The sequence below is a fragment of the Carettochelys insculpta genome, chromosome 2, assembly GCF_033958435.1.
Source record: "Carettochelys insculpta isolate YL-2023 chromosome 2, ASM3395843v1, whole genome shotgun sequence".
Classification (NCBI taxonomy): Eukaryota; Metazoa; Chordata; order Testudines; family Carettochelyidae; genus Carettochelys; species Carettochelys insculpta.
In genome coordinates this window covers 99,876,279-99,895,919 of record NC_134138.1, presented here as the reverse complement: position 1 = coordinate 99,895,919, position 19,641 = coordinate 99,876,279, and the positions used below count along the sequence as shown (strand labels likewise).

General features: G+C 43.3%; 1 protein-coding gene across 4 annotated transcripts in view; it reads right to left on the bottom strand.

The window, feature by feature from the left end:
* The window catches only part of LDLRAD4 (low density lipoprotein receptor class A domain containing 4), a 386,231-nt gene that overhangs the window by 201,939 nt on the left and 164,651 nt on the right, over nt 1-19,641 (bottom strand). For all 4 annotated transcript variants that reach the window (XM_074987501.1, XM_074987502.1, XM_074987503.1 and 1 more), the window contains exon 3: nt 4,600-4,740. In XM_074987501.1, the coding sequence (XP_074843602.1) occupies nt 4,600-4,740 (141 nt within the window). The remainder of the gene's footprint in view (nt 1-4,599; nt 4,741-19,641) is intronic.

Below are 19,641 nucleotides of genomic sequence, written 5' to 3'. Positions count from 1 at the left end.
CCTATCTGCCAGCAGCTGCGGGCAGATAGGCAGGCTAAGTGCCCCTTCTCCCAGCCTTCCCCCAGGCTGACAGCTACATGGCTAGGGGAAGGCAAGGAGAAGCAGCCAGAACACGGACCAGCCCTGGTGAGTTGTTCAGTTTCCTGGGTCTTGCAAGTGGCAGGGACCTGGGAAACAAGTGGCAGACTGGTTCCTGGCTCCCCACCCTGTCTCGCACAAAAATTTGAGTTATGTGGGGGTTGCAGGAACGCAACCCCCACATAACTCAGGGTTTTATTGTATACATAAGGCAAGGTGTCATTTTAACCCACACCCACTAACAAGCATTAAAACTACAATTTTTCTTGTCTGGGGCACTAGTATTGTAACTCCTATTAGCAAACACACATTTTTTTCTAGTATAATATGACTTAATTGGCCTATAACCTCTCATTAATGTACTGGAGTATATATCTCAGGAAGAACAGAGACCCCCTTCTGCAAATCAACAGAGGAAAACTGAACTGGTCACAATCCTGCAAACACTTACATATTTGCCTAGCTTTTCATATATGAGTTGTCCCTTTGAAGTGGGACATCTCACGTGCACAGTTAAGTAGCTAGCGGTTTGCTGGATCAGGGCATGAAGCTGAAAGAGAAAAAAGGGTATTAAAAAAATCTTGGAACTACAGATAAAGGACACAATCTGGCTTTAACAGAGAAAAGCAAATGTGGATGATTAATCCAAAAACTAAAACTTTTCGTTAAAAGGATACAATAAAATTTAGTGAGTGTTATATCCTTTGCTCTTAAAAAGATACTTGCAATGCAGGAAACAACAATAATTTTGGCTTCCAGCAGTTTCAAAGCACAGAAATAACTAATAATGATGATTGGTAATTAGACATGCTAAGCAAAAACATTTTCCACACAGCTTGACAGGATGTCTTTCACAGAAGGCCTGTGTCCGACCAGGTACAGAAACTGCAGCTAACTACACTGTATGCTGCAGCAAATGTCCAGGATAGTGCTGCCGTGGGATATATAATTTCCCTTGGATCCTCATTCTGAAAAACACTGTCTTCGCCATTTTGCCCTCATTTATTCTCAGTATTATGGGTGATCACGAAAACAAGGTCAGTATCAGTATCTGGAAAGACCAGATCAGAGTTTATAATGGTATCAGACTGTGGCAGCAGATCTATGACATTACCAAGATTCAAGCACAATACAGTAATATTTTCTGCCATCACTGAGTCCAGGCATCATGTACCTCATAAAATAATCTTTCCACCAATTTTCATGTAACTTAGCTAGATTAAGCAACAAGCAAAAACCAGAGGATTCTGCACTTATTATTGTGATGCAGGTGAATGAGAAATAGCTACGGAATGCACATCCTAACAGGGATTACTGCTATAAAGGTACAGAGTGTTTACGTAAATTCAACAGAACATTTACAGCATTGTGGATTTGACGGTGGGGCTAATGTTCTATACATTTGAAGTGAAGAACATTTGAAATGTTCTATACATTATTGTAAAGTCAAATAAACATAGCTTTAGAGAAACAAAAAGTCAGAACGAAAACAGAAGGGTCACTTTGAAATACAATATAGCAGTGGGAAATCATGAGCATTTTTTCACACCAAATGACACACCTAAAGCACCTCCAAGAGAAAAAGAGGAGGTCAGTCATGCTGGAACTTAACCAAGACAGAGATTTGCAATGTATTTACATGTTGTTTTAGAAGTATTGCCTGCATAGTCTATGGAAGGTAGTGCACATCAGCCAAAAACACACTACTATATACGTGACATAGTAATATTAACTGGTATAAACCTCCGCTGGAAAATATTCTGTGCACTGGTGTCATTTTTAAATCACTTCATTACAGTTCAGTCACTGATATGGTCACTAGGAATATTAGCTGTTGGGTTTTTTCAAGTCCCCACAAGAGCTTGTAGGGGCCCCTATTAAAACATTGTGCAAAAACATGTAAAAAACCTACTTAATTCAAAATGTCATCGCCACAGAGTCTGGGGACTTCATTTCAACAACTGTTCTAAGTTGCAAATCTAACATACCACTAGGTTCTATTGTAATAGTTATAATGAGCTTCTGTTGCACAACATTCCTGGCATGAACTTCTAACATTGCAGAGTATATTTCAGGGCCAATAAAGGACAAATCCCACCAATCCCACCTAGCTGTATTATATTGACTCTTGGCTTTTATCTTTTTCTCCTTGGTTCACTACTGAAACTATTATTTCCCCATTTATTTTAATTTTTTCTCAGATTTAAAATAGATATTCCCCTACTAACAATCTCCCATCCTGGGCTCTTGGAGTCCTCACAACAATTAAAAATCTCCAACCTCATCTTACCTCATATAACAAATAACGAACCTCTCCATTCCACTGCTGGTAGATAAACAGTTAACCTCCTTCATAATGCCCCTAGCAATTAATTAGATACCCCCTCTAACCTGCCCACAAATGCCTAGGAATAGAATCAGGCCTTAAAGTATGACAAGAAAGTCAACAGACCCACAATCTGAGAGACCAAGCAGGGAGCAAACTGAGTCATGATGGAGCCTGCTAGCTCTACCATGCCATTTATCACATGGGTGATTACAATTGCAGCAGTACAGCCCAAAAAGAGTAGTGGTATTTTGCATACCATGTATCAAACCATTGGAGGTGTGATAAGTTACAGCTAATCCTTTGAGCTGCACCTTGAAATTCACACAGATAGCCGCTGCAATACCTTCTTGCCACCTCATAATTTCACAGTTTGGCTTCTTGTAACATATCTGTATCCATCTATACCTAATTCTCTGGGATGCCAGGATGAGACTGTAGAAACGTAGGCTACGAAATATGTAGTTTGATCTTCTGCGCCAAAGACACAGGCCTTTTGGGCTAATCTACTAACTGTATTAATATTAGTAAAGGATGGAATAACAAATGTTTCACCTACTACAGCGGTGATTCTCAACCAGGGATGCCTGTACCCCACTCTGAGAGTACCCAGAGTTCTTCCAGGGGATACATTAGCTCATCCAGATATTTGCGTATTTTCACAACAGACAAAGGCAATACAAACTAAATTTTTGTACAAAAAATTATTTGTTCATACTCTTCTATATACTGACATGTAAAGCACAATATATGGTAAAATTTAGAAAAATAACATTTTTCAGCAGTAGTGTGTTGTGACACATTTATATTTTTATGTTTGATTTTTATAAGCAAGTAGTGTTTAAGGGAGGTAGAACTTGGGGGGTACACAAGACATACCAGACTCCTGAAAGGGGTACAGTAGTATGGAAAAGTTGAGAGTCCCTGCACTACGACAATGTTCTTGCTACATATCATTTCCATGCTAGAAGTCTATTTCTAGATCTATAGATTATATAATATTATGATGTATCATGTAAACCAAGTGCTGCCAATGCTGTATCCAACCCTCTACTCCTTCTTTCACCATTTTACTCTTTCTAGGGCTCTCTGGTGTAAGTTCTTGCAGACTGACTCCTGAGAGCCAGTACATAAGGAAAGTGAAAAGCTGCTTAATATTATAGTCCACAGGTCCACAGTTTTCTAAGCGTCCTTACATGCAACTTTAATATGACGTCTAGTGCAAGTTACGGAATGTCATTTTAAACACGCCCGCATAAGCATGCCAAATACCACATACAACCATGTTATTTGCACCTGCCACTTCCGTCTGCATACAGTAATTAGAGTTTGGCACGTGGAAAGAATGTGTCTTTAATAAAATGATTGAAAATGCCTGTCCCTAATCCATCCTCTCAACCAGGGTTGAAATGGCTTATCCAATACTGGATAACAGGATCAAACCATTAAGAAAATGTGCTAGCTACCCCATTCCATTGGAGTATGGGAAGCTTTCTGGAATGGGTGTTAAAAATGCTCTGGCTCTGTATGCACAATGGATTTGCAGCCAAATAATTTACATTGCCAAAACACGAAAAAGCATTAAAGTATAAGACACCTCAGGGTATGCCGATCAATGCAAAATACACACAGATTCCAATGAGCCTCCATCATTCTGTGCAAAGAGAGTATCATATTTAAAATGATAGGAAATTAAAGTATTGTATATAGATGCATGCACATATAGTCTAGTCAGAATCAGGCTCTGCTGTAGAATGAAAATAAACTCATTTCACAGGGATATCTATGACATAAAACATAATTTCTACAAGCAAAAAAATAAAGCCCTGGAAATTGACATAACATTTCATTTTTCTAGGAATATGGTAAAAAAAATGAACGCAGATTGTACATTTTCAAAACAAAACTTGTTCAAGAACTGTCAATAACTTTGTATGTCCCATATGAGCTAATCATTGTGTGAATAGCTACAATACTGAAAAAAGATATAATGACTTTCCAGAGTTAGAAACTTCCTGAATGAAGGAAGTTATTGCTTAGAGAAAGCAAATTACAGATTACTGTTGGAAAACAACCTTTAACTCCCATTTCATCTAGCACCTTCTGAAAACATACTGTAAATCAAACTGCCCATCATAATAGTCAACTGTGAAGTGTCAGTGTGCACAAATCACACGCAAAGGGCAAGTACTTACAGCTAAAGATGCCTGGAGGTGGATGCTCTGTTACAAGTAGACAGTTCTCTTCATCGCTGTTATCCCCACAGTCATTCTGTTGGTTACAAATCAGCGACCCAAGATACAAGCATTTACCACTGGTGCAGGTGAATTTGCACTCTGAAAAAGCACAACAAAAAGTGGTCATGTAATCAGTGCTTACTCTTCTCTTTGTACAATTCTGGCAGATACTGAAACTATTGAAATGAATTTAGTTTCAGACGTGGGGAAGGCTATAATAATTGGCGTGCCACTCACATTTTTTTGATGAATCACATAATATACTACTCGTTTAATAAATGTAAGTAGTAAACAATGATCAGTTGTACATGATAAATTTTTGACCACCAGGTTTCAAACCCACATGATGTAAAATGGCATCAACTTTACAGAGTACACTACCTCCTTAAACCTGCATGAATTCCTTCCAGGCCTGTAATCTATGTCTTTACCCATTTTTCCAATAGCCAGTCCACCACCTAGTTACAGTTACAAAATCGTGGTCTAAACATCGAACTCCCAGGTGCCCTATGATTTTGAAACTGTTGTTATATATCATGGCTAGTAAATTTCCAAAACTCCTTCAATTCAGCATGAAGGGTTAGAGCACGGTTTCTAGATTCCTAAGATCTACAAAGAAATAGATGATTTCTCCTGAATGAGGAAAAATGAATACGCGATCATGTATTTACAGACTGAATCACAACGCATATGCACTTGCAGCCAGTCTTAATTTTGGCATAACTTCACTTATCACCGCTTGACTTTGTAACCTTAATGTTTTTAAATATGGGAGTTTTGTGCATTACATATATAACTTACATGTACTATAAAATTAAGTCTGGCCTCTTGTACAGACACATTACAGAAATGCTATTGAAAATTGTGCCACTAAGGCTCCACTCATCAAATTAAAATTTGACCAATTAGGGCCAATATACCCTCTAATCTGTTCCATCCAGGTGCAGATTTTTTCCATCTATGTGGAGAATAATTTTATGTGCACCAAGGCATGTGTGAATGTGCACCACCAGCAGAAACAAAGAATCTAGTTGTGAGTGCTCTGCTAATGAGTAGGAGGGCATCTGAACCTCTCCTGAGTGGTTGCCCATGCACGTAGTTTATAAGGAACATTGGTTAGGGCTAAATTCTACCCTGATGGATGTGTTTGCAACTCCCACTGAAATGCAGAGACATGCACACAATTCATTCAAGAGTCTACATGAAAGATCTCCATATACTCAATCCTCTTCAGAGGCTTGTTCTTGCAAAGTCTTACTGTCACCCATAAATAAAGCACTCCCTGCTTTCTTTTCCATTTCACCCCTCCCCCTGTAATTCCTTCAGTTCCTGAGCCCAGTGGATCCCCAGGGCAGAGGGGGAGGGCAAATCACACCCACCCACTGCTCAGATCCCAATTGGATAACTACAGCACTAACAAAATGGGAAAGATGGTGTCAACAAATATTAGCTCTGGAAGACCACACGGAGAGTGGGAGAGTACAGTAGTGCCTCGATTGACATGAGGGTTCTGTTCCCATGTGCCCTCCTGTAACCCAGATTTTGTGTAAATCGGGGAATGTTTTTTCCCCACGGTGGAACTCATGTTTTGCAGCTGGGGAAGCAGCAGGAGCACCTTGAGCTCCTTTTGAAAAGTAAGTCCTAGGGTTGGGGGAGGAGCAGCTGGGGAGGGTTAAGCCTGGCAGTGGGCTGGGGCCATGGGAGGGGAGCAAGGATGTTAAGCCTGGTGTGGGTTAGGATTCCAGGGGGGCGTGTGGGGGGTAGAATTGAGCCGGAGCCATGTGCAGGAGGGCAGTTGAACTGGGGCAGGCGGGGTGGAGCTAGAGCCACATGCAGGGGTGGGGAGCCAAGCCGTAGGGAGTTTGAACCAGTGGAATCGGAGATGTGCGTGGCGGTGGTGAGCTGGAGCCATGCGGGGGGGAGGAGGGGTTCAGCCAGAGCTGCGCGCAGTGGTGGTGAGCTGGAGCAGCCTGCAGGAGTTGAGCCGGGCCACAGGGGGTTTGAACCAAGCCAGAGATGTTGAGCCAGATCTGCATGCAGGGGTGGGAAGTGAGCCACAGCCATACGTGAGTGGTGGGTGGGGCTGGGTGGAGGGTTGAACCAGGGCCGGGGTGAGTGAGATTTTGAGTTGCGCTTAACTTGCATTAATGCGAATTAAGAGCAACTCGAACTCCCGCATTTCGAGGGTTTATTGTATTAAGTTCCAAAATCAAGGATCTCTGACAGAGAACATCCTGCCAGCAGACTCCTCTCACTTACACTGAGGGGGCTTCTACTCAAGCACCTCTGGTTATCTCAGCAGTGGCAGTGTGCCAAAGGCAGAGCATGATTTTCTCACTAATCAGTGAGGCTTACTGAGGAGCCTGCCTACTCTTCACATTTTCACCAAGGCAGATTTGTCTAACAATGGAAGAGCTATGACTTAACGTCTGTAAAGCTTTAGGCACAAAACTTTTCTTCCTCGAGTTCCTTTTCATCCCTTGGCCCTTCTCTTACCAGTTACATGAGAGTGAAAGTGAATGTCAGGCCATAAATCTGTCCATTGTGAAAGGTGCCTGGCTAGGAGCACTGGAGACTGAAATCGTTCATCTGATTGAAGAACATATACAGCAGAAGCAGTTTCAGCACAAGGAATGACTATGTAAGCTTTTCTCCACATCATTCAGACAACAGCAAGGCACAAGGGGACTCGCGGTTGGGGTGTTCAATAACCATCCTAACTCAGCTTATGTCTTCGCTGCCTTTTGCTTCAGTTTTCACTAAAAGGTTAACTGTGAACAGATACTCAATTTAAAAAATCACATGCACAGCTAAAAATGAGGCCAACAGACTAGGCAGTAGTAGAGCTGAAAAGGATCTGAGACTGTTGCTGAATCACAAGCTGAATATGAGTAAATGCGATGCAGGTATGAAAAAGGCTAATGCCATTCTCGGACACATTGGCAGTCGTGTCATATGGAAGTAATTGTCCCACTCTACGTTCCACCTGTGAGGTCTCAGCTGGAGTGCTGTGTCAAATTCATGGTGCCACGCCTCAGGAAAGATGTTGATAAACTGGAGATGAGGTCTGTCAGAAGTACTTATCTGTTAGACAGCTCAACTTGGAAACCGGCTCTTGTCTCTATATCCTTCCACTGTTCCGTGTTGAATCTCAATCCTGGTTTGGTCGCTTTTGTGGCGTACCTCTTGAGACTGAACCTGCATTTTATCATAACCAAATGGTAGTCTGAACCTACATCTTCTCCTCTTCTAGTGTGAACGTCCTGCATTGATCTTCTGAAAGAACTGCTGATACCGATGAGATCAATCTGGTTTTCTGACTGGTGGTTCAGTGAAACCCAACTGACCTTATGGGTCCTTTTGTGTGGAAAAACACTACCACCTATCTCACCAGTCCATTGAGGGAACAAAAGTCACTGAAGTGCTCTCCATTTTCATTCATGTTGCCAAGGCCTTCTTTTGCCATGATCTGTTCTCTGCCTGTATTTATGCTTCCAATTTTCTCTTTGAAGTCGCCCATCAAAATCAAGATATCCTTCTTTGCTTTCTGGTTCACCACTCTCCATAGTTTCTCGTAGAAGTCTGTTTTACACTTCTCAGCTGCTTTGTTGTCTGGTGTGTAGCACTGCACAATAAGTACCTTCCGCACCTTGGTGTAGAATCTGGCTGTGATGATACTGCTGTACACTCCATTAAAGCATCAGATGCCTCTCATGATAACATCAAGCCCACACCTTCTGTATGTGGTGAGCCCTCTACTTCAGGTCTTGAGTAGATGAGGGTTTCACCTGTTGCCAAGCGTAGCTGCGCAGATTGCGTCCATCTTGTCTCACACAAGTCCAAAACTGCAAGCTTGTACCGTTTCATCTCTGCTGCAATCTGTGCTGTCTTCCCTGCTTGATATATGTCCAAATGTTCCACACTCCAAACTGGGTGGTCGTCCTGGATAAGAGAAGGGTCATCTGCAGGGCAGATTCCTTTTGGCTTTCTCTACCATGCTTCATACTCAATCTGTGTAGATTGCCAACTCCTCCCAAGACCTGTATAGTTGTAGATTTCTTTGTAGATGTTCCTGTAACTTTTTTTAAAAAATGGATAGGGTTGTAAGCCCTAAGCAAACCCCTTTTACCTCAGAAAGAGGAGATCCAAATTTGTCAGGTCTCTACCTTCTGATCTGTCCAAATTGGGTGACCCTTCTAGGACATGTAGCTCCCACTGGCATAGATCTCCAGTTCATTCAGACACAAGTAAACAAGCCCCCTCACCGCGAAAAGTAATAGACAATGGGATAGCAGTCAGTGGGTCCCAATAAACCTGGTCTATCTAGAGCTGAAAATGAAAGGTTCCACTGCCAATTTCTCAAATAAGAACTCACTTTTTAAAGGAGACGCCATTAAGAAATATCGAGTTCTTCTCATCTCTTCACATTTTTACATTTAAAGCCGGAAAGAAAATCTATTTACAAGATCATTGTCAGCTGGTATATGGGTACTGGGGGTGGGGGACAAAAAGAAGAGGAGGAAGAAGCACTTCACCAGAGATTAAAGGAATATAAACCAAAAATACCAGAGTCTGTACATTAAAACGCTGTTCAGGCTCTGATAAACATCTGGCTATGTATTATTTTTAATAATACAGATTGTAGCTTTATAATGGAAAGTAAATCATAAATAGAAGGCACCATACGCAACAAGGAACATGTTTATTTGGGAAAAAGGCTTTTGTTAATAAGAAAGATGGCAAGCTGCCATCTAATCTAGCAAAACTCCACCGGTACAGGCCTGGCAGGGATAAAAAGATCTTACAAAACACAAAAGCACTTCATAAAAAGGATGCCAAGAGGAATACTAACAAAAGCCAAAAAAGATCTGCTTATGTAAAACAAGTTGCAGAACTGTAAGCGATGAAGTTGCATCAAAGTTGATCACCCTAAGCAAATCATATTATTTGTGTTTTGTTAATGTCCAGATGCCCCAAGCACTGGGCCCCCCTCCCCCTCAGCACAAGAAACACAGTGCAACAAACAGTTTCTGCCTGGAGGGGCTTAGTCTTAAAAAACTCATTTGAGGAAGGACATCAGATCAAAAGAGTCTCAGAGGAGTAGCTGTGTTAGTCCACATCTTTGCAAAACAAAGCAAGCAGTCTTGCAGCACCTTAAAGACTGGGTCTTACCCACAAAAAGCTCTTTACCTAATAAATAAAATTTAGTCTTTAAGGTGCTAAAGGACTGCTTGATTTGTTTCACGTAGATCAAAAGAGAACAACCAAAAATTCAACTGCTGTCCCTGCTCAGGTCTTACACACCTTGCTCGTTCAGTGATTACCTTTCAACCTCATGCATCCTGCATGGCAGAATGATTAACTTAAGAAGACCCACTGTGGTTTATTCAGTTGTTTACTTTTACTTCCTTTAACCATGGAAGGCGGCTAAACATGTCTTAATCTACAAAACCATCATACAGTCAGAACTCAGACACCCAGCTATGTTTGTCTTGACTAAAAGTTTAAACAAAATGACACTAGAAGTATTGGGGATAGTTGAAATTGGGGTGGCATAAGACAGGTTTTGCCCATAGAACCGGTTCTCTTCTCTGATACAGACCGTTGCTATCCATGAATGTCACCTGCAGCTGTTTACTGGCAAGGACTGATGAGGGTAAGCAGGTACAGAATGAAGAAAGTACATTTTGGGGGTCAATAAGGACATTAGGAGTTCAAAACACCAGCTCTCTATATTGGAAGGCTTTTCACATCTCAGTTAAGTTCATGGTGTTGGATACCACCTGTAGCCACTAAATGGTCACTCTGGGTCTTGCCTCACTGACTACCTCTTCCATACAGATGAAATCAACAGTTTCCTTGCATGGACTTTTTCAAGACTGAAGAGCAGAGGGTTCTCATTGGAGGAAGCATCTCAAACTGACAATGCTCCAAAGCTTGAGCTTGGAGGCCATAAGGGCACCATATAAAGTTTACCCAGTTAATCAGATTTTTCGTGCTGCATGGGAGGGCAGATGAAAGGAGGGAGATTTTGTTGCTATTTTTATTTGTGACAAGATTTTTCTCTATTTCATCTGTTGGTTACCGTAAAACAGCCAGACGCTACTTGTCTGACTGCAGCAGAAATAACCTGTAAAGACACTGGATGCACTCATATCACATTTAATGTGTAAAACCAAATACATAATTTTGCCCAAAAGTTCACCTTGCTGACCCCACTTTGGAAACAACATATTCAGTGTTAATGGTGCAAGTCTAGCATTATCTTGAATACTAAAAACTTACGGCTTTATTTATTTGTTACACTGGAACACCAGCAACTCCCCTTAAAACAAACAAAAACACTCACATTTAACCCTGAATTCTACATAGCCTGAGACAGTTTTACTCAGCACTAAAACAGCTCTTGAACTGAGCAGTTTTGACTGGCCACAGTCAGAGAAGACCTATTGTGAGGTGTGCAGGCCACTGACACCTGCCTTCTTGTCTCTGAGGCTCCCCATCACCATGTCCTGCTGAACCAGACCCTCTTCTTTTCCCCAGAAAAGGCAGAGAGTTGGAATTAACACACACACACACACACACACACACACACACACACACACAGAGAGCCCTGCAAAGCAATACAAACATCAATTAATTACAGCTCTGGGCAGGTGCAGTTCTAGGGCACAGCACCCAGGGAATCAACCTCCAGAAGGGATTAGAACCCCAAATAAATTTCTCTCCGTGCAAAAGACTTGCACAGGGAGGGCTCATTAGGTAAGACCCCTTTAACAAAGGAAAGAAGACATACCAGTAGTAGCTCTCCCCAGGTAACAATGATTTACACTGGGTTATCTTTGAAAAGTCATGGAGATCAGCAGAGATCCCGGATGATTGGAAAAAGGCAAATGTAGTGCCCATCTTTAAAAAAGGGAAGAAGGATGATCCAGGGAACTATAGGCCAGTCAGTCTTACATCAGTCCCTGGAAAAATCATGGAGGGGCTCCTCAAGGAAGTCATTTTGAGGCACTTGGAGGAGGGGTAAGTGATCAGGAATAGTCAGCATGGGTTCATGAAGGGCAAGTCATGCCTGACCAATCTGATTAGTTTCTATGATGAGATAACTGGCTCTGTGGATAGGGGAAAATCAATGGATGTGATTTATCTTGACTTTAGCAAAGCTTTTGATATGGTCTCCTACAATACTCTTGTCAGCAAGTTAAAGGAATGTGGATTGCATAAATGGATGGTAAGATGGATAGAAAGCTGGCTAGAAGGTCAGGCCCAGCGGGTAGTGATCAACAGCTCTATGTTGGGATGGCGGTCGGTTTCTCGTGAAGTGCCCCAAGGTACAGTTCTGGGTACTGTTCTGGTCAACATATTTATCAATGACCTGGATGAGGGGCTGGATTGCACCCTCAGCAAGTTTGTGGATGACACTAAGCTAGGAGGGGAGGTAGATACACTGGAGGGTAGGGACAGGGTCCAGAGTGACTTAGACAAATTGGAAGACTGGGCTGCAAGAAATCCAATGAGGTTCAATAAGGACAAGTGCAGAGTCCTGCCCTTGGGCCGAAAGAATCCCAAGCATTGTTACAGGCTGGGGTCCGACTGGCTCAGTAGTAGTTCTGCAGAAAAGGACCTGGGAGTTGTAGTGGACGAGAAGCTGGACATGAGTTAACAGTGTGCCATTGTATCCAAGAAGGCGAATGGCATATTAGGTTGCATCAAGAGGAGCGTTGCCAGTAGATCCAGAGAAGTGATTGTTCCTCTTTATTTGGCTTTGGTGAGGCCGCATCTGGAGTACTGTGTCCAGTTCTGGGCCCCCAATTATAGGAAGGATGTGGATACACTGAAGAAGGTCCAGCGGAGGGCAACCAAAATAATTAGGGGGCTGGTGCATATGACCCATGAAGAAAGGTTGAGGGAATTGGGACCGTTTAGTCTGCAAAAGAGAAGACTGAGGGGGAACTTGATAACAGCCTTCAACTTACTGAAGGGAGGTCGCAAAGAGGCTGGAGAGAGGCTGTTCACAATGGTCACGGATTGCAGAACACAGAACAATGGTCTCAAGTTGCGGTTGGGAAGGTCCAGGTTGAACATTAGGAAAAACTTTTTCCCTAGGATGGTGGTGAAGCATTGGAATGGTCTACCCAGGGAAGCAGTGGAGTCTCCATCCCTGGAGGTGTTTAAGTCTCACTTTGACAAAGCCCTGGCTGGGCTGATCTGATGGGTTTGGTCCTGCCTAGGGCAGGGGGCGGGACTTGGTGGCTTTTGTAGGTCTCTTCCAGCTCTATTGTTCAATGATTCTATGATTATAAACAAAGGTGTTTCTTAAGCAAAACAGTAGGATTCAGGAGATTATAGTGACAAACAGATCTAAGCAAGACACAACAACAAAAGAGAAAAAGCATAACTAATTCTGTTCACTGAGAAATCCAGTTACTTTTGAGTTCTTACCCTAAACAGCTTCCTTAATATTAGGTGAAATATTCAGGTCAAACATTGTCTTAACCTGACTTTGGTCTCCAGTAAAGTTCTTTATTTTCCTTGGGGTCTGCTAGGCAATTTCCAAGGCAGGCTGAAGACAAAGATGGAGGAACCCCCATGTCTTCTTTATACCTTTCCCCTGTGGAAGGAATTCCATCGTCTTCTTCGTGTAACAGTATATTCCAAGATGTAGACTGTCACATGAGCAGGTCACCTGTCCAAGTCCTTTTTAGGCATTCAGCTATTGCTTGTCTTCTGTACTGCATGTTTACAGACAGGATTGCCATCCTTCAAAGGCTCTTTGTTGGCTAAGGACTGCTATCCCCTCCCAAGCCACACTCTCACATTAGGGTAACCACACCTCCTGATGAGGTCTTCACAGAGACCAACATTCGGAACACAAATATACAGACAACACTTACAAGTTCAACTACAAAAATGATACATCCAGAAAAATAGCATTTTCAGATCCACCAGGTTACAACATTTAAAATGATAGGTCACAAGCCACATCTTGCTCAAAGCATTTCTGAGTCAAGAATACTCATAATCAATTTTCCAAAAAGCATGGTGGGAGGGGGTGTAGTGTTATTAGTTGGTCAGAGACTCACACTATGGTTAGGTCACTAAAGAGCCAAATTTACGCAAGTGTTTGGGAAAGAACAAAGAGTCAGGAAGTTTAACCAACGTTTTTAATTAAGTCGCAGGTTATGAATATGTAAATAGGTATATGTTATTCAGCTGAACTGCATAACTCCACATTAGAGGAACAGATGGGAGATAAACTTTCTTTTACTAGGTGAACTTCTGTTGCACTGTGGCCACACTAGCCCCTCATTTTGGAGGGGCTATGGTGGCACCTCGGGATATGCTAATGAGGTGCTGCCATGAACATGAGGTGCCTCATCAGCATAATGGTGGCTGTGCACACTTCAAAACTGCCGGTTTCGAAACACACACGGCCCATGTAGCCAGTGGCCTTTCGAAACGACCCCCCTGATTTCAAAAGCCCCTTATTCCTGTCTGGTTTTGGGAATCGGGTGTTTCGAAAGGCTCTCCCAGCTACACAGGCAGCTGTGTTTCAAAACTAGCAGTTTCAAACCACATGCAGCTGCCATTATGCTAATGAGGCACTGCATATCCATGGCAATGTCTCGTTAGCATATCCCAAAGTGCCACATTACCATAGCCCCTTCGAAGGGGCTAGTGTGGCCACAGCCTTGGTGTAATAAAAAGATATTACCTCACTCAACCCCACTCATCAAGATGCACACTTTCTGGTTGCAAGCACATAAACCAATATTGTGTTCCACCCACTCCTAGTAAAAGGTGTCTTTCTGAGCTCCATGTACACATGCACCATGCAGCAGTAACATGAATGCTACTACACACAGGTCAGTATCAGAGTGCGATCTTGCCTTCAGTCAACCAAAGGTATATTCCACCATGGACACTTGAAGAGGAATCAGGGCCCCAATCAGACACTTTAAGAGGAATCAGGGCCCCAATCTTCCTGTGACTGCCTTCTGAAGGCCCACCTAGGGGTAAATGACTGCCCAGGTGGTCACTTAACAAATAACAGACCTTATACAGCTCAGCCAAGCTCAGTTAGCAGTGGCACACCTTGAGAAAGAGGGACCTCTTGAGAAGTGAAGCATAAAATGGGCTGAGGAAGCCCAGACAGAGGGTTCTCTGGAGAGCTTCTCAGCACAGGGAATTTGCAAGAGATGCTCTTAGAGGGGAGAGTTCTAAAGGAAGAGCTGTAGTTAGCGGGCATTCATAGGTGCATGGCCTCTGCAGGGGAAGCCACCAAACAATGGTAGGAAGTCTGTCTCACAAGGAACTACAAACTGTCCTTGGGAAGAGCTCCCTTGAGAGACTTTCCCAAACCCTGATTCCAGAGAAGAAGGATGACCAGCAAGAGGCGGCTATGACTCCAGGGACGCAGAGCTGACCCTGGTGAAGACCCTGAATGAAGGAAAGCTGTGGACTCAGTTAGGGCAGTGTATCTGGGACTGACTCAGTGTCTCAGCTGGGAAGCTGGGATGGTTGTGTTTATGCTTTGTGCTGGACTTTCTGGTAAATAAATAAGAACCCTGCAAAGAGGTTGTTTCTTAATAGCAGAAGCCTGCTCAAACTTGCTTATACCTCAGCTGAAGGGAAATCAAAGCAGGCCTCACTCATGGCACCACACATGGTAATGCTCTGAGGAAGCCTGCATTATGCCACACCACCACCCTGCAGCTGTTCAGCACGTAATTACACATTCTTCTGCCAGATGCTCTGGAGTTCAGAACTGGCTTTCTGAGCCAGAGCCGTAGAGGATAGGCTGGGTTTCCTAAGTAAGATGGGCACAACTACCCCATTGATAACCATGTTATTCAGAGAGAATAAAGGGGGTTTTTTCCCCCCAAATGTGCAGTCGTAGTAGTAAGCCTCTTTCAATCCTACATCTTGGAGCATAGGCCTGGGTTCACCAAAATAATCTGGCATCATGCCCAGTGGCAGAGCCAGCTCTTCAATCACGGAGGGCAACGGTTCATTGGTTGAGGGGACCCCATTCACTGGGCTGCAACACCTGGAGCAGCAAACTGTGTCAGCCTAGTGGATAGGAGCCACCTTTTCCAGTTGAATGTGGAGCAGACTTATTCTCCATGTGGCCAGCACTAGACACACAGGAAAAAGAGTGCTGTGGGGGACAGCTCTGCCACCGTTCATGTATCTCACCACATTAATATTCAGGAAACCTCCTTCTGAGGTCAACCCAAGCCTGCATAACGAACAATTAGCTTCCTTGCAGGTTACATATTTACGGGCACTTTGCAGTGGAGGGGGCATGACTGTGCCACCAAGAGTCCCAGCACGGTTGGGAAACATTTGCTCAAATCCCACTATTATTTCAAGGACATTAGAAATATTCACCACAGCAATAATTGCCTTGCAAACTTACATCACCACAGGGCTGACCCTTCACTGAAAATGTCAAACTGATTAGCCATTGACCCGGAGAAGTCTGGGGTAGGCAGCTTCCAAATGACAATAGCATCTGTTTCTGGACTGGAATGGCCTCCCCCCCATGTGTGTAAAGCCAGGGAAAACTCCTCAGGTAGCTCCATGAAGGTGTCCACGAGGCTAAAGACATTTTGGAATCATTGCTGATCATCCCAGGATGATGCCACTTTGCGCTTGTGGTCCTGCTCCAGAACCACTGATCATTTAGGAGGAATCCACTTTTATTAAAACCTGTACCAAGGATTTCAACTGCCCCATATCTACATGCAATTTGCATGATTTCCGTAGCAAATGATGCCACTTCTTTCTCAGGTTGCTAAGTTGCTGCTGAAATGTCCTTCACGGTGTATTTCACTCAGCACTTGCCTGCTGTTCTCAAAATGAGAGTTGTATTAATGCTAATAGCTGGAAGAGTTCATTGTCCTGAGTTGGAGTTATGCATTGCTCCCAGTTGTTGTGGAGGTCATGGACAGAAATCTAGAGCATACTGAGGAGCCTCTAGTTTACTAAAATGGAGGACATGTCACTACACCCCATATTCTTCACCACAATATTATGGTATGATTATGACAATTATAATGTAGTTTATGAAAGATACATCTTGCAAGGTGTCACTGGAAAGACTATGATATACTGAATATGATTACCCTATTTGTACGCATTTATCATTTTTGTATCTGAAGTTAAGAATATTGTGTGTATATCTCTATTACAAATGTGTGTACACCGGGGGAATACCCACTAAGCAAAAGACTCCCACTCTGGATGACTGACTGGGAAGGGCCCATTCAGATTAATGAGCCATTAGGGGAAAAACAACAGGCCTCAGAAGATACTTCTCCCCCAGCTGGAGCCTTCCTGAGCATGCTCTGGACAGCCTACATGTTACGGCTGCTATGACAGAACAGGGACATGCGACTGGGTCACCTGGTGCTGGATCCCTATTTTGGGATACCCGTGTTTTCCAACAATAGTCCTGGAAACCAAGCTTTGAAACAAAGAGATCCCGCCATATGCAAAAGTTGTATGAGACAGACTAGTGACATCAACTGGGTTCTTGTTTGACTCCCTACCCAAGACAGCTCGTGCAAACACCCAAGGAACAAAGACTGAACTTGGGAATGTGCTGGACCCAGGCCAAAGGATTTTTAGCTTCTGAGTGGAACATCTGGGAATTCCAAGATGTAAGTTAGTGGAGCTTACCCTGTAGGAATCTGCCGCCTGTTAATATTTAAATTTAGGGTGAAAATTTGCTACTAATATCTGGTCTATATAGTACATTAAAAGCTTAGTTTATTTACTAGGTAATCTACGTTGACCTGATTGCTATCCCTTATATTCACTTTTAATCTCTCCTGTGTAGTTAATACATTTATTTTTGCTTTGTCTGAAACTGAAGTGTGAGAGTCAGTAGTTTGGGCAGAAAACTGTTTTTTTGTATCTCCCTCCACATTGAGGCCTCTTCTACATGACACCATTTTAAGCAGGCTAACAAGGCGCTAACATGCATATTCCTTGCCTCATTATCATAATAGCAGCCGTGTGACTTTCAAAGTTCAAACAGCACATTGCAGTTTGACAGTGTAGATGGGGCAGCTTCGAAATAAGTGCCCCACTTCAACATTCCCTTACTCCCACAAAACTAGATGGGAGTATGGGAATGTCGAAGTGGGGCGTTTATTTCAAAGCTGCCCCCATCTACACTGTCCACCTGCAATTCGAAGTCTGCACTTCAAAATTTGCACAGCTGCCATTATTCTAATAAGGCACAGAATATGCACATTAGCACCTCATTGGCATGCTTCAAATTGCCTCATTTCCATGCCACCTCTGACGGGAGGTGGTATGTGTAGAAGCAGCCTGATAGAGGAAGCAAATTCCATGAGCTTCGCGAACAAGTTCCCTGTGCAGTGCAAGACAGAACAGGTTGAAATTCCCAAATCCAGCATTCTCTCATCTGATTTCATCCACGGTCTGGCAGGACCACAGATCTTCCAGGAGAGAGTCCCGAGGCTGGGAGGAGGACAGGCTAGCTAGACTACCATCAGAAGCCCAGGGCAGGGCAGCTACAGCTGGTCTGGCTGCAAAGGGGGCTAGCAGCAGCATAGGCCTGGGAGCTGCAGTGAGAGACCCTTGCTGCAGGAGTAGTGGGAAGGGCTGGGAGCCAGCAGCTCATTGCCCAGCCCTTCCCACCGCTCCTCCCCACATGTGCACACATTTGCAATAGAGATACACACACAATATTCTTAACTTCAGATACAAAAATGATAAATGCGTACAAATAGGGTCATCATATTCAGTACATCATAGCCTTTCCAATGACGCCTTGCAAGATGTATCTTCCCTCCTGGCAGCCAGACCAGCTGTGGCTGCCCTGCCTTGGGAACCTGATGAGGGAAGCTGTGGCTGGGGTTGGGAACCTGTGGCTGAGGAGCTAGTGGATGTGGGTGCAGGAACAGGGGCTGGAGGCTGAATTGACCTCCTCTGGTCAGGGATCACTCAGGTCCTGACGGCACCAGGCCAGGGGGATTGAACCTGTATAATTTTGAGTTGTGGATCCTCAGGTGGCTGATAAGACCTATCCTTGAACCACAAGTTCTACTACCATGAGAACAGAAGTTTCCAGGTATGGCAGGAGGCTATTGATTATGACTGGAAGTCAGTCTCTCCTTCCTCCTGTGCCTCTTCTCCTGAGCTTGTAAGCAGACAAGCTCATAATGCAGGGAACCACTGCTTAGGACTTCTCTCCACTTAGCGATGCTGGGCAAGAGTCTCCCAGCTGTCAATGTCAATATTGCACTTCTTTAAGTTATCTGTCAGCAAGTCCTTATAACACTTCTGTTGTCCTCCCCCCATTACCCTTCTTTTAGCTGAGAGAACTGGACCCGTTTTTGGAGGCCAGGGTCTGACTTCTGGACAACCTAACCAGTACAGCCAATTGCTGACGGATGATCACTGCCTCGATACTGGTGGTCTTTGCTTCTTCCAGAACACTACTGTTGAGATTGTACAAGTATCTAAGAATCTGGCCATCCATACACAAATTATAAGGCAGAGAGAATGCACCGTGAGTCTGGGGTGGTTGTGGTTGTACCCAACTCTTGTTAATATTATTTGTCTGGATCTATGTAGCTATAGCAAGAGGTGAGTTTATTAAGTCTTAGGATGCAGAATGGCTAGGCATCTTTCATTAGAGAGTGAATTTCAAACAAGTGGGTAGAGTAGTCTTTTTTAATTTCTCCCAGCATTTGAACGGTGCAGTGTGCGCTAATCTATCTAATACCAAGCTTCTCATTACATACTATGCAGCTTTGGATGTGATTAGTTACAGATGTCTGTGCAATATATTCTTTAATCCACGTGAGTAAAGATTTAAATGTTCATCCGGTAGACTTCACTGCAGTCAGTATGTGCTGTGAAAGTGATTTCTCTTAAAAAATGCTTAATTTTGGCCGTTGTGTTTGAGTATTATATCACATAAATTAAAATAAATAATACTTAAAACCGACATGT